At 44.6% G+C, this 16,049-nt stretch overlaps 1 protein-coding gene across 3 annotated transcripts in view; it reads right to left on the bottom strand.

The window, feature by feature from the left end:
* AGBL1 (AGBL carboxypeptidase 1) overlaps positions 1-16,049 on the bottom strand; it is a 618,212-nt gene that overhangs the window by 121,656 nt on the left and 480,507 nt on the right. The window contains exon 23 of one of the 3 annotated variants that reach the window (XM_074353945.1): positions 4,663-4,843. The exons of the other annotated variants lie outside the window; for them this stretch is intronic. Within the exon in view, the coding sequence (XP_074210046.1) occupies positions 4,678-4,843 (166 nt within the window). The 3' untranslated portion in view covers positions 4,663-4,677. Of the gene's footprint in view, positions 1-4,662; positions 4,844-16,049 lie in introns of those variants that run through there. 3 annotated transcript variants of the gene reach the window in all.

The raw sequence follows: 16,049 nt of genomic DNA, 5'->3' as shown, positions 1-16,049 counted from the left end.
AGAGTTGTCCAGGGTCCGCCAGTCATGGCTTCCTCTCTCAGAGCTTTATGACAACCAGTAATGATTGCTGAGCCAGAGGGACAGCTCCAGGATTCACTTTTCACCCTCCCCTAACCTTTCCAAAATCTCTCCCGCCCCCTCAAAGATATTGGGATATTCAAATCATTCTTTACTGTCTCACACTTGGATTCACTCGATTAGGGAACTCATCTGTTCCACACACAGACGGTCACAGCGTCTGAGAGCTCAGGTGGACCTGTGTCAGATCAGCCTCTTCCACCAGCGCTGGCTGGAAGCAGACCCACCCTGGGGCTAATGAAGCTGCAGCCACAGCATCCTCTCCTGCATCACTCTACCTAAATTTGCAGTCATTTTTTTTCCCCCGAAAGGGTTTGTCACATAGCGTAATTTTCAGACCCCAAAGAACTTGGATCTTCCCTGCCTTAGCTGCACAAACTTAGGAAAATCATTATCATTAACATCAAGTTTTCCACCCACACAATGAGGATAATAATTTATACAGTTGTGCAAATCAACTCTGTTAATGTATGCCCATTTACTTATTCTAGTGCTTGGCATATAGTAAGTCCTCAGTGAACGTGTTCTTGTTATACTGAATGTCTGGTCTTGCCTGGAAGATGGTAAAAGGCATCTGAGAGCTTCTGGGATCCACAAACAAAATTATTTAGGAAAACAATCAGAAGCAAAGACCTGGGGTACTTGTCTCAGGAAAAGGCTCCTAAAATCACTTATGTGTGTACATGCATTAGCATCAAAAAGTGCATTCCAGGAGGCGAAGACAAGGCTACTGTTTTCAGTATATTGTTTCCTCCTGAAAGTTCCTGAACAGAGATGTCTCTCTATGCATCACTATTGAGTCATTCTTTTAAGGGTATTCACCAATCCTTCAGCCGATGAGCCAGTTCAGTTTTACTGAACTTCCCACTACACTATTTGCAGACCCTACAGAATCTTCATCTGTGGCTTTCCCGCCCTAGGAATGGGGAAGCAAATTGGGGAGGATCTAATTAATTTCCCAAAGCTGGCATTCCTCCATGACCCACTCAACCTCTTCACTTTCCTTGTCCATGAGGCTACGATAAGGAAGGAAAGACAGAGCTGCCTTACACATCGCCAAAGGAGAGGTACCTGGTTATTTATTTGTACTGAGGGAAGAGAACAGGAGGCAGAATCTTCTTTAGCGCTCGTGGCAGCATCTGGCTGGCTGCGGAATCGATCATTTTGCTCTTACATTGGTCCATTTACATTCACGGAGCAGGAGGCAAGCGGCAGGGACATCTCTCAGTTGTGTGTTTCTATAATGCGCCCCACACCCCCCACCATCCTTCACCCACTTCTGCGGTTTTTCTCTGCATTTAGAAAGTCATTGAGAAATGTTAATGGTCTAGGGGAAAAACTAGCGATTGGGGAATGACGAATGGGCAAGTAGCGGAATGAGGGTGTGCAGCTAATGATTTCCTACAAGTGATGATTAAACATCGTCCCTCCATCTCTCAGCACCTAATTCTCCCCAAGGCTGATTTATGGAAGACACCCTAACGTACAGCTCCTGCAGTCTTATTAGCAGGAACAATTTAGCCATGAGAGGTAGCCTGCCCCTGCTTTCTCATTTTCTTCCAGCCCAAGAAGGAAGAAATGATAAAATGTAAAGAACAACCAGGGCCTCATTCTCTTAATACTAAGAAGACAAAATAGCATAATACAAAGACGACTAAAGACGTAGGTAATCATCAGCGGGACAGAGTTTATGATGGCAAAGGCATTACTCCACAGAAGTCATTACCTCGTCCCAGATGGAAGGGAAGGTTCTACAGTTCCTACAAATGGGACCCTGCCGCTGCTATTTCAATCAGCCTAAAAATAACTGCACACCTCATTTTTCCAAATGTCAGAGTGCCCACCTTCACTCCTTTAGGAAAGGTTAGAAGGTGACCGTCAGTTCCTAGACGCAATGTGGGAATGTGTGTGATTTTTTAAAAGTGATGACAAAAAAATATTGCCATTGTGGGCAAAGAGAAATCAGAAGCATGTGAGGATCATCGAAAAGAACGCGGAGTCATCACGCTTGTGCTCGCCCTAAAAGAACCTACTTGCTTGTTTTCTGTCAAAGACTGTAACGTCGTTCCAGATTCTGTACTGATATTTTCAGTGAAGGTCTCGATCTCATCTCATCACTTCCTAATGGGGGTGATGCAAAAGGAGACAAGGTCTGTGATTTTAGAAAGAAAGCCAAAGCAAATGAATTAAAATGTATTAATTCCTTAATAATTTAATAATATGTATCAATCCCTTAATTATATGAGCGCTAACATTTGCCAGACCCCTACTGGATGCCCAGTACTATGCTATTAGTTTGCAAATACAATTTTGTTTTATCCTCATCAATCTTCCTTTTGCAGGTAAGGAAACTAAATAATTTGCACAAGGTCACAGACAACTATGCAGTATTTGGTCTGAAGAAATCTGATGGTAGAACCTGGGGTTTTGGCCACTGTAGTTACAAATTCCCTGTATGCCTTCTCCTGTAACATTCACTTTCCACTGGCCAACTAACTTTAATGAACATAAATTAATCCCATAGCATTCAGGAGTCCTGAGCTAAACATGAATCCGGCAATATTTTGGATGAACTACAGAGTTCTACACTGACCTGAATAGGAACAGCGTTCCCTACGAAGGTACAATTCAAAACTCCTTCAAATCCCAGAAATCTGTATCAAAGTTGATCACACTCCCTAGCCTCACATGGTATTCGTTTAAATTCTAACAAAAGTGGATCCTGGACACCAGAATCAGAACAATTCAAAAGGCAACTGAATCACCCACAGTAGACTCCAGAGCACCCATTCAAACTTTCAACAGACACCACTGAGCCCCTAACTGCCAGTTACTGAGATTACAATGGCGCATAAAAGGAGGCTGGGTCTCCATCCTGAGGTGTATAATCCAGCGACTGAGATAGACATCAGTCAATGCATCACAGTACAAAAGGCAAATAACTACAATTACTACGACCACTGTTACAAAGAAATACAGACACTATGAAAGCATGTAGCAATCTGAGCTCTTCTAGAGGCTAGGAAATGCCTCCTTGAAGAGGTTGTCCTTGATTGAGATAGGAATGAGTTGATGTTAACAAGAGGTTAAGAGGTTTCCAGGCAAAGAGGGACCATGCAAAAACCTTTTAGCAGGAGGGACCTTGGAGTGTTTGAGAAATTAAAAGACAGCCCATAGGAATGAAGCCCGAGAAGCAAAGGGTTTTATGATACCACAGGAGGCAGGGGGAGGTACGGGGGTGTGGACCATGATGGGCCTTGAAGGCCATGGCACAGTTTTGGGTTTTAATCATAAGATCACTGGGAAACCAAGGGGATACTAACTTGGAGTCAAAGTAAATAACCGGGATAGCACTTCAGAAGCTCTGAGATTGTCTTAAGATCTCCCCTCATTTTAAGTAAGGAGGAGGAACGCTAACCCCCGTGCCAGAGATGGGGCCGTGAAAGCCTCCACAAAGTGGGATGAAATGCCCAGAATCACTCGTCTTACATTTCACGATCAGAGTCTGGAAGAGGATCTGGGTTTCTGAAATTCAGATCTGCATTTATCTGCTGCTACACTGCAGTAAAAGGGCAAAGAGCCACTGGCGGCAGAAGCACCCATGGTTCAAGACGCGAAACTACAAACGGGCTCAGAGAGGCATAAGGGGCCAGATAAGAGGACCGGAGGGAGAGAAGGAAGATGGAAAGCCTGAGGGACCAGGAAGACATGGCCAAGACAGCTTCTGGGAATGGAGAACATGACCCAGGAAAGTGTGGAGAGACAGGACCATTTGTCACTGAAACCCAGCACATCCATTTCCTTTTCTGTCCTCCAGGGGTAATTCCAGAGTTAGGTGAACGCTGGACAAGTCACTTAACCCCACTGAGCCTTGGTTTTCTCCTGTGTAAAATCAGAGTTGATAAATCCTTCCCAACCGTGTCATTGAGGGGATCGGAAAAAAAGGCAACGGAAAGTGCTTTTCACTTTAGCAGTTGCTCAGTAAAAATGAGGTCGCTCTCCTAGCTCACAGCCGGCACTGGAGTTGACAGCTAAGGAAGCGACCCACGGCCTCATCCGTGAGAACTGGAGGACCAACACCAACACTGCTCGTCTCACCTGCTGTGCTACGAGATTGGAATGAGAGAATGTGGAGGGAGGCTGGTCGCTGAGCATCAGGATCACACAAGAAATCTACAAAGAGGACCCCATGCTTCCTCTGCGCGGCTTCAGAAGGCACGTCTGAGTTTAATCATGAGTAAACTGGCCTAGACACCCAGAGAGGATGTGAATTTATAAACGCAGGGCAAATCTTACACTATTAATAGTTACCAATAAATTATCTGCCTAATGAACAAATGTCAAAACCCAAGATGACGCACGGCACCCTGGGAAGCTGCTATCGCATAGTTACTTACAAGCAGAGTGCGTGGAGGACGTGGAGAAAAAAAAGATATGCGAACTGGATTCAAATGTGCTCCATGCACCTTGGACCAAACTACCGACGGAGGGAGTATCAGAATTGCCAATTTTCTTGCTTAAAACCCTTAAGTGACTTCCAATTACCCTCTTGTTAAAGTCTAAACTCTTTTTTACCATTATTTATAAGGTGGGTTCTGCCTATCTGTCCAGTCTCAACAGCTCCCTTACCTTCTTCTGTCTGCATTCCTGGATCCAGCCATACTGAACAGCTCTTCTTGACTGCATCTTGAGATCAGTCACCCCCAGGTTTTCACATGTGCTGTTCCCTTTGCATCCTCCAGAGCTCTTCCACACGGAGGTACCACTGATGCAGGAAAAATGGGGCATGCGAGGATGGTCACGTCCCAGGTCTTGGGCAAGCCCCTGGGACGCGCCCCACCAAGCTCCAAGCAGGAAAGAATTCAAGAGTGAAACGTAGTTGAGTAAAGGTATGTCTATTCAGAGAGATACACACTCCAAAGGCAAAGTGAAGGCTGTCTCAAATGGCAAGAGAGAGCAACCACGAGGTGTGGGGATTGCTCATTTTTATGGGCTCAGTAACTTCATATGCTAACAAGTGGACTATTCCAACCACTTTGGGGAAGGGGCTGGGATTCCCAGGAATTGGGCCATCACCCACTTTTTGACCTTTTATGGTCAGCCTAGGAACTGTGCTGGCGCCTGTGGGAGTGCCATTGTAATACAGTTATTGTATTACAATGAGCGTGTAATGAAGCTCAGGGTCTACTGGGAATTGAATCTTGCACCATCTTGGTGCTAAATGCTGTGTTATTCTTTTAATGGCTGTGCCCTGCCCCCTCCCCTCCTGTCTCAGCACCCTGTGCCCTCTCTCTCACCCCCAGAACTCCTGCTCATCCTCACCTCTTCATTTAGGAAGTGCTTCTTCAGGAAAACCTTTCCTGGCCACCCTAATCCAGGTCAAATCCTTGCCATTCCTTCCCCCAGGACCCTGGACGTCCCTTCTTACAACACTCATAACACTGAGCCGCAATGTCTCTGCCTCGTTCACATGTCTCCCCCGGACCTGAGCCTAAAAGGGCAGGGGGCTTTATCCACCTTACTAACAAGCACATCCCCAGGGCTCAGTGCATAGTGGTTCCTCTAGAAGATCCGTGCATGAATAAATGGGCTCTAGAAAAGAGATTGGAAGGTTTCAGAGCAAACCTTACCTGGAGCCTGAGAATTTTGTGAGAAAATGGCTATGTAGTCTTGTTTCTTGTGTGTGTGTGTGTGTGTGTGTGTGTGTGTGTGTGTGTGTTCAAGGGGGCACTAATGTAATTTTGTGAGTGACATACCTCATTGCTTGAGCCTTTTTCTGCATACCTCAGAGTGTTTGTCACCCCTAGCCCCTGGCATGAAATGCTAATATTCTCCATTCCTTCCTCTAATCTACTACAATGGACCCCACCACCACCCATTTCCAGATGCCCTCGGGGGATGTGCTGCTCCCAATGACCAAACAAGAACAGCGTATCCAAGGTGCATGGACTCTAAGCTAAACGGTGTGGAAAAACCCCAGCCCCAGGCCGCCATCCTTCATTGTCACTTTAACAGATACCTTTTTGTAGGGGCCATCTCTCGCTGCCTCCCCCTTCCTTAGTCAGGGGGAAGCAAGAAGTTCCGCACTGGAGAAAAGCCAGTTCAACAGGGAGTCAAGCAGTCGCTGGGAGGAGATGGGAGCTAAGAAGCTAAAGTCAAAGCGCACGTGGGAAAGCATGTAAAGAGACACAGGCACAGGAAGTAAGATGAGGGGCCAGGAAGCACCTCAGTGTGCTTAGGGCTGGGCAGTCAATCAGGGAAGAGTATCTGGAAGAAGGGAATTTGGGGGCCAATCTAGAACAAATGGTATTTTACCTCTGGAAAAAAAAAAAAAGATCTTTGAGAAATGGCTATGATGCCCATTGTCCCTTGAAGAAGGCAGGCAACCCTATTTGTTTTGAGGTTGCAAGCTTTTTTTTTGTGCCATTTTTCTATATTTTTTGCTCGTTCTAAACCCAAAAGGCCCGCTTTCTCAGGGACTCTTGGATACCCGTTTCTCTGCTGCTCAGCTGTCATGATAACCTGGGCTTGAAATGAAATATAGGAGAGAATTTTCTGCATTTCTCATCTGATAGTTCATTGAATGTTTCATTCTGTTTTGAACGGGGACAGGAGAGACCGGCTTCTGTATTTCCTGGAGAGGTAAACAGAAGCCTTAGGTACCCATCCACACTTGTATTCGCCTTCCTTTATCTTTCTTCCTCTTTTCCTTTTTCACTTTTGTCTTTTTCTTACAGCAGACACAAGTCCTTAAAAGTCCATCAATACATAAGTATTTTCTCCATCTGTTGCCTCCTCCTCAGACACACTGATGATGCAATTTCCCATGCCATCATTCCGCAGTGAAAGCTTTCTGATAAATCTCAAACTTAGTGTCATGCATTCGCTTGTTCTTTTTGGCTTCCAAATGAGCTCCAGGGAAGAAAATAAAACCAAAAACTAAAGGAGTAAAAGGAAGATAGGAGGGAGAAGGGAGAGAGGGAGAGGAATGGGGGAGAGCCACCACTGCCAGGTAAAATGAAGGCTGGATTTGGTTCTTCTCTGGAGCTTGGTGAAGTGGGCAAGCTGAAAGGTCAGCTCTGCTGGAAGGGTGAAAGGATGCGAACAAAGCAACCACTTTATGCAGAGATCCTGGTGCTCTCAGCAGCAGTACAGCTGCGCAGCCACAACTGAACATCAGGATGGAAGATGACACTGGGGAGAGGCCGGTGGATGCCCTCAGGATGTGAGGGGCACTCATCCAGTTGGGAGGGGCGTGGACATCAACGCCCCACACGGAGCTCCAGGAGGGGCCCTTTGCACGCAAGAAGGGACACAGCAGAGTTGAAATAGGTGCCCTCTTCCTGCTATTCGTTACCCAGCTCCCTCCACCTTTGAACAACTACAGAGTAAAGAGAAACCCAGACACCAGCACACAACTGGAGACGGTACCATGAACCAATCAATGCCACGTTGCCATCACTTAAATTCCTGGACACCCTGGGATTTCAAACCCACATGATTCCTGGGATCTGCCTCCAAGAATCTTGTAATCTAGCTAGGCACACACACAAGCCATACAAGCATTAAAAAAAAAAAAAAAAGTGACAATATTCATTAAGGCTGTTTCTCAAACCTGAAATGAGCACAAATCCCCTTCAAAGATAAACGTTCTCTTCAAGCTGTTGATTTAATTTTAAAAATAATAATGTTGAAATCTACACAAACACGATAGCATGTTTAGAGCAATGACACTATAAAACTAGTACAATTTGAAGGCATCATGATCATTTAGTGTGATAGCTGTTGTTCTGTTAACACTGCATTCGTGATACAGTTTCCCTTGTCTTGAAGGGAACAGCAATAGTCCCAGCACAGCGTGATTAGTAAAATTCTCAACATGATTTTAGTGACAGCTTGCAGTTTAGAGCACAGGAGAGGTAGAAAGACAGGAGTCCTTGCTGTCAAGTTGTATATGCCTCCCCAGAGAGAGCAGGGGAGCCCCCGCCCCGACAAGACCAAGATGCAGGGAGACCCGCACCCACGCGAGGGACAGACCCGCGCTCCAGGCGTGCGGCGTTTCGTGTTCTGACACTGAGGTTGACACGGATGAGTGTTGTCAGGGAGGCAAAGGGGGCATCGTTCCCCTCGCTTCTCAGTATAGTCTCAACAGATATGATCTACAATTAGAAAGAAAGCCTTTATTCCTGCCTTGGATTACGCTTTTGTGTCCCTAAGCAAGTTTGTAGAAAATGAAACGCTTTGGAACTGATCTGAACATTTATCTGATGCCTCGGCTTTGGTCAGAGTCCTTGGCAAGCACGGCTAGACTGGAGATTGAGTAGGAGGAGTCCTGCTCCGGGGCTACCCAGGGCGGCATGGAGACCATATAATAAAATAAGAGACAGGCTATATTATTATCCACATAATATAGATATGCATTCTCTAAATGCGTTTAGTCTCTGCTCTTAACAGATACAGAGAGAAAGACAGCAAGTTCACGGAACAGTGTGACTTTGAAAGGAAGGCGCTGTCTGGCAGGAGCAGATCGGACAGTCTCTTATACATGGTGCCTTGATTTTGGGAGGACTGAAGGGAAAGGGGGGAAGGAAGAAGAGAGGAGGGGAGCAGGGAGAAAGGAAAGAGAGATAGCTTGGTTATTCTGCACTTAGGAGATTTCGTATGTGAATACCACCAAATTTTGTATGTGAATATTGCAATATTCTGGTCCTTGAATTCTGCTAATTCACTGTCCCTTGTCTAATCTGATGTTTGGTTGAGAAATGCACTCACTGGAAAAGAACAGCCCCAATATAACCGCTCCTCATGAAACACAAAAGGGTTGGGCCACAGAAAGTTTGGCTTCATCTCGTTTCCCTTCTCCCCAAATATAGCTCTGGATGCATCTATTTCTGTGAGGGTGGGTTAAGGCTGTCATCCCTCATGGCAGTCTGAAAACACACAGAATGGTAAAGAAGGCATAAGGACCATTTCCACCTGGTCTCTGACCCCTGGAAATGGGATGGGATTGGGTGGAGGTGAGGTGACTGAGGTGCTGAGCTCTGACCTTCTCCTCAGAGCGTGGGATCTCCTCAGAGCGTGGTGACAAGAGCGTAATCTGTCTACCTCTCCTATCATCACATCATTTGAATCAAACTCATTCCCTGGGGGAGTGCCTGGAGATCCCTTTTATGCCAGATACAAGATGAATGGCCTTGTGCTAAAAACCTAGGTGGATTAAGACATATTTCAGAAACACATCTGGTTTGCTTCAGCACCCAGAACGCCACAAACCCATAGGCTACAAATGCTGGTTCCAATGAGACTGGAAAGACAGATAAGCAGAAAACCAGGAAAATTGGAATAGATAAGGTGATGGGGGCAGAGCAAAGAGCTAATGGAATGACTGCTACAAAATCTGAAGGCTTCATTTAGCTTTCTGGTCTCCATCATGACAACGCTGTGCACAGAGATTAGTGGCGATTCGAGAATGTTCGCCTATGATACATTAACTCCTCAGGGAGACGGGCCATGGGGACGGGAGTGTGAATCACAGAACAGCTTAAGGTGAAAGTTAATTTATTGCATATATATAGCAAATTGAAGGACGCTAATAGGAAAGATAAATGGACAAATACAGATAAACATGTGAGGGTGGTTTGTGAATAGAGTATGATTAGTCCTTTAATCTCAAATCAGCATTTCCAAAATTTTAGGACTTGTGATTAAAACATGTTTTTCTTTGAAAGTGTCTGTGTGATCACTTAAAAAAAAAAGTAGGAGAGGGATAGATTAGGAGTTTGGGATTAATGGATACACCTATTCACTAAGCACAGTGACTGGCATAAAGGACACTGAAGAGAAGGGAAGGTTTGTTCACAGAGCATCCATTAAGCATGCCCTCATTTAACAAATATTCATTTGGTACCTGCTTTGTGCCAGGCCTGGTACTAAGCAGGGAGGACACGATGATGGAGCAGATAAGCATGGTTCCCGGCGTCCTGGGGCCCCCGGTCCGTAGATGGAGACGGATGCGCACATTCAGAGACTTGTAACACAGGGACTAAGTGCCATGGCTGGGGTGCATGCCAGCTGTGTTCTGAGCACATCATGGGGGGGAGTGTGAGCTCCTCGAGAAGTGATGCTTCCAGTGAGGCCCCACGAATGAGCAGTTACAGAGAAGGTTTAGACAGTGGGAATGGCACGTTTAAAGGCTCAGACACAAGAGAGACTACAGCATATTTGAGAAAATAAAACCATTGCCATATGGATGGGGTTTATAGAGCAAGGAGGGACGTATCTTGCTGTGTCCTGCATAAGTCCTGCTTAAAAGAATGGACTTTGGGTCAACAGCCCCGAGTAAAATATGCTTCACTTAATATCATCCACACTTGTGTGACCCAGAGCAGGCCACTCACACTCACAGAGCCTCTGTATCACCATGTGTAAAATGGGCCTAAGGACAGACCTTTTTAAGGGCTGATGAACTAGAGATGTGGCACAATGCCCAACACATAGATATCAGTGAACAGCCCTTATTGTCAGCTTAATAACAAAACAAACAAACAAACAAAAAAGTCCAAAAATGGGCAGAAGACCTAAACAGACATTTCTCCAATGAAGACATACAAATGGCCAATAGACACATGAAAAAATGCTCAGTATCGCTAATTATCAGAGAAACACAAATCGAAACTACAATGAGGTATCACCTCACACCAGTCAGAATAACGATCATTCAAAAGTCCACAAATGATAAATGCTGGAGAAGCTGTGGGGAAAAGGGAGCCCTCCTACACTGCTGGTGGGAATGCAGTTTGGTGCAGCCGTTATGGAAAACAGTATAGAAATGCCTCAAAAAACCAAAAATAGACTCACCCTATGATCCAGCAATCCCGCTCCTGGACATATACCCAGAGAGAACTCTAAATTTAAAAAAATACATGCACCCCAATGTTCACAGCAGCACTATTTATAATAGCAAAGACCTGGAAGCAACCTAAATGTCCATCGACAGATGACTGGATAAAGAAGTTGTGGTGTATATACACAATGGAATACTACTCGGCCATACAAAAGAATAAAATAATGTCATTTACAGTAACCTGGAGATAGACATTGTAAGTGAAGTAAGCCATAAAGAGAAAGAAAAAGAAAAAAGAAAAAAGAAGACACTAATGGACTCATTTACAAGACAGAAATAGACTTGCAAACATGGTAAACAACCTTATGGTTACCGGGGTAAAGGGGGTGGGAAGGGTAAATACGGGAGTTTGAGATTTGCAAATATTAACTACTATATATAAAAACATATAAAAAACAATTTTTTTCTGCATAGCACAGGGAAATATATTCAATATCTTGCAATAACCTCTAATGAAAAAAAATATGAAAATGAATGCATGTATGTATATATATGGCTGGGGCATTGTGCTGTACACCAGAAATTGACACTTTATAACTGACTATACTTCAATTAAAAAAAAAAAAAGCAGGACAGAAAACAAACTATGGTTACCAAAGGTGAAAGGGTGTTGGGGGGGATAAATTAGGGGTTGGGGATTAACAGACAGATGTTAATACTATATATTAAAATCGATGTGCAAGGACCTACTGTACAGCACAGGAAACTATATTCAGTTTCTTGTAATAACATATAATGGAAAAGAATCTGAAAAGAAAATACGTATGTATGTACATGCATAACTGAATCACTTTGCTGTACACCTGAAACCAACATTGTAAATCAAGTACACGCCAATAAAAAATTAAAAAATAAACTATGAAGGTGGGGGGAAAAATGGCAGTTGTTGTTGTCAAAATTATCTATGTGCTGATTCTGAATGTATCAGACATCGTTCCTAAGTTAAACACACGCCGCCTCTTTGTTCTCCTTGGCGTGTTGCTTTACTGCACGGTAACAAGCGGGTCACGTGATAGCAGTAGGTCTAGGGCAGAGATGCCCCACGAACTTGTCTTCACCCAGTGGTCTGCCAGGCCCTTAAAGCCTGCTGGCTCCACTTTTAGCCCCCGTCCCTAATACGTGCCTCTACAGAGAGACCAGCAGTCGCAGATGAAGATGAGGAGCAGGGCAGAGCTGCTCTGCAGATCAACAGAAGCCTTCAAAATGACACCGATCTGGCACCTGTGCCCAGCAATGAATTCACGGCCAAAAAAAAAAAATTTTTTTTTAAATAAGCTAAAGACAGAGAGCCCCTCTCTCAAAACTGTGTATTAGCTCAATCGGCAGAAAAGAAGAGCCAGGGACACATCCTGGGAAGGTGTGATTTTCTCCCAGATTAGTTCCAGAACTCAGAGCAAGTCCGGGGTGAGTGAGGCGGAGGGGGACGCGGATCTATTTTTAACCACCCCCCACCCCCGCTCTGGGGAGTGGGAAATCTCTCTCATCTTGTCTTAGTCTAACATTGATCTATAGGGAAAGGTGCCTCTGCCCTTTGCTTTTGGAATTGATGGTCTTGGACTCCACTGCTATTGCCCCGCTTCCCTGAAAGGTCCCTTGATTTATTCCCTTTATATTACAAAACCATACCTGCTCATTATCTGGGAAGGTCACTGGAAGGGAGATATTTCTTCCAGCTTCAATAGCAGATCACTTGGCCTTTTTTTCGTATCTCTCTTGGCACAGAAGGGGCTCTGTGAGAATAGGGGAGGCCGGGACGAATGATAAAGGCGCATTTATTCCTGAGCAGAAAGCACAATGCAAATTCCTGGCGGGATATCTAACTACGCAGAGCAGGTTCGTCAGCTAGTGTCCTCCGTTTCTGTTTCAACGGTTATTTCGAAAGCTAATTATTCCTGTCGATAGGAAGTCCTGCCTTCACTAAGGTAGCTGGAGACCGTTAGTCACTGGAAATGTTTCTGTATTTTAGACTAGGCTTGAATTTCCTATTCCATTCATTTCCCAGCAGGGACCTAGGCTCAGCTAACATTTTCAAGATATATTTAAAAACAAGCTATGGCCTTGTTCTAAAAAAGATTATTTTCATAAGAAAATTGTACGTATTTACCTTCTAAGTTGCTTTTCTTTTTGTATCCATATTAGCTTACTTTTTCTTTTGTGCAGGTGTGTCTTTCATTAGAAGCAGTAGAAGGGCCACTTTAGGCTGATAAAACTAGAACTTCTCAGACCAATGAGGTCAACATTTCCAGCCTGTAATCATTTCGATGTTGCTGTAAGTTCATTCAGAGTCTCCCAGAATAGTGTCTGGGACCACCCAACACCAGAATCCCCATGGAAGCTTGTCTACAATACAGTTTCCTTGGGCCCCCCACCAGCCCTCCGAGAACCAGGCATTTTAGAGGTGGAACCCAGGAATCTGCACTTCAGACACTCCTGATGTCGAGATCCGCTAGGCTGTTCAGGTAAGAACTCTCAGGTGCGTCTGGAGGTACAGGGCTGCACACCATGGCTATAGCCATCCTTTCATTCCACAGCCTGACAGTAGGGGGAGCTCTCCTGCCGGGAGCCCAGGCTTCTAAGAGGAAAAAACAGCCCAGTGGGTTCTGAGACCAAGTGGCTTTGAAAAAAGCACTGCTCCGGGATCCTAGGGGATTGCAGTTTTAATGATAACCTTTAACCTCCTTAAATTCCTCGATAGATTTAATCAGCGAAGTGCTCTTCCTCCCTTTCAGAATAGCAAAATTTGGGTCAAGAATAGAAGTATCACTTAAATGGGTGAATTTTACGATGTGTGAATTATACCTCCTCAAAGCTGTTAAAATAATTAAATAGAACTTTTTAAAGCATTTTTTTTTTAAAAAGAACGTAACTTGAGTGTGAGTGTCTTCAGGAGCTGAAGTGTTCAAGCCTTTAGTATTTCCAGAGCAAAATTCATCGGGGCTCTTCAAATGCATCTGTTCATCCAGCTAAGAATTCCTGAGTCCTGCTTTGGGCACAGTTTAAGACTAGGTGCTAGGAAATAAAATTTACAAATCTTTGAATAAATCGTAGATGCTAACTATCGCCCCCAGAGCTTCCATGGAATGTGTACACAGAACAGGCACTGAAGTATGTAGATTTTTAGTTTGATTTCCTCATTATTTTCTGAAACAAGCTACCTGTAGGCCTCTGACTCTTTCCAATGTAGCATTTAATTTGGTGACTAACAGACCAAAGCAGAGAGAGCAGAGGGGACCATTTAATCTGCATCAGGAGACTTTTATTTAGCAGGACTCTGTCAAGCAGAGGAAAACAAGGAGCCCTGCAGGGAGGGCTTCTTTCCTATGACACTGATGGTATGGTTTTCAGGATCTAGCTCCCTCTCTGCGACAAGTGGGGCCAATCCCTGGGAAAGAGAGCTCCGAGAGTGACCTGGACTTGGACAGGCAGGGGCCACTGGTGGCACCCAGGGATAAGCAGAAGTTGAGGGTAGGTGGTTCCCCTTCCTTCCCTGCGTCCCATGAGCGCATGATCTTCCAAGCCCAGTGGGCACAAGGCAAAGAAAACACATCATTGGCAAATAAGCATAAGGTCGGATTTCCAGAGTAACAACTTCAGGCTCTTGCAAAAGTTTAAGTAAAGAAGGGTCTAGTCACTTCTGCCATTTCTCCCCTTACAAAGGGACTCCACAAAAGCAGAGGGCATGGTTTCATTTGCAACTAATTTTTATCAGTTTTCCCTTTTGAAGGGTCTAGAAAAGCCGCGCATCCTGATTCCATTTGCAGGGGCTCATAAGGAGAGCAAAACAGAAACTTCTCCAGGAAAGGAACTCCGACACAATCGGGGCTGTGTGGTCTGGGGCACTTCTCTTTACTTCAACCCAATAATAAGAGTACAGGTGTTAGCAGTGAGCATGGATGGCTCGATGCCTCACTGCTGGTTCTAAGCCATCACCAGCCTCTCAGCCATCCTCTCCGTTCAAAGAGCCTTAACCTTCCCTCTCATCATGTTTAGACTGACATGAGTCTTGAACCACCCACAGTTTTTTAAAAAAGTTCCCAGTAGATAAGGAGAATTAATATGGACCTGGATCTAAAGAAGATTAGGAGGAGAAAGGGAATTAACATTTATAAAACATCTACCGCATGCTGGGTACTACACACATGGCATGAACCCTCAAAACAAATCTTCGATGTAAGCACTGCCCCTCTGTTCTAACAGACTGAATAACTAAAGCAAGAAGTTAAATAAAATGCTTTCTAGCCAACGTTAAAGCCGAATTTGAAACTTGAGGCCTGGGCCCCTTTTTCCATCAGGCTGTGGTGTTAGAAAATTTCCACAAAGAACCAAATTCTTTTCTTGAAGGTTAACTAGCACAATATATAAAGTTTCTTCTGCATTTCTGCTTGACTGCCTGCTGATCTAAAATTTAAGAAGCTCCGTCCACATGCAGACCTGTGATGTTTCATCACACCTGAAGACCTGAACATTCTCCCCAGCGTTAACGGCCAACATTTTATTATCCTATTTCTTTTGCATTTTCAGTGCTTATTTTCTTTCTCATCATTTTCTTGAATTTCAAAGTCCTGCCTACTCTCGTTGAATTCTTCTTTTTTAGGAAGAATTTCCCTTAGACCACTGTCCACTCCAGCCAAGCAATTTCCTTCACATTCTCAATGTTTCTGTCCTTCATTTTCCTCAACCTGGCATGATGTGTTACATTAGCTGTGTCCTTTGTCTTCCTTGTCAGGGAACATCTTCCTGCTGATCATATAAATAGTCCCTGCCTCCAGCCCCTGGAACAAAAAGTTCTCTCTACTACGTGACCCTGGGCATGGGTGTCTAAGACCGTCATAGGCCCTTAACTCAGGAGGAAGCAATCAATAGGCTGGCTGGTGGCAAGTGATGTGTAAGAAAGGAGCTTTGCCAATGGAAAGCGGAAGCTGTATTTGGGTGAAGCCACAGGCAAAATAAAGAATAAACGGTCTGTCCTCCAAGGGGAAAGACTGGGCAGGCATTCTTGAGGATCTATAAATAGACCTCCGAGCGTCCTCTGAGGACCAGAGAGAGTGTCACCTCTGGATCCTAAAGC

The sequence above is a fragment of the Camelus bactrianus genome, chromosome 27 (genome assembly GCF_048773025.1).
Source record: "Camelus bactrianus isolate YW-2024 breed Bactrian camel chromosome 27, ASM4877302v1, whole genome shotgun sequence".
In the NCBI taxonomy this organism is placed as follows: Eukaryota; Metazoa; Chordata; class Mammalia; order Artiodactyla; family Camelidae; genus Camelus; species Camelus bactrianus.
The sequence above is the reverse complement of the archived record's forward strand: the minus strand, read 5'-3'. Positions and strand labels throughout refer to the sequence as shown.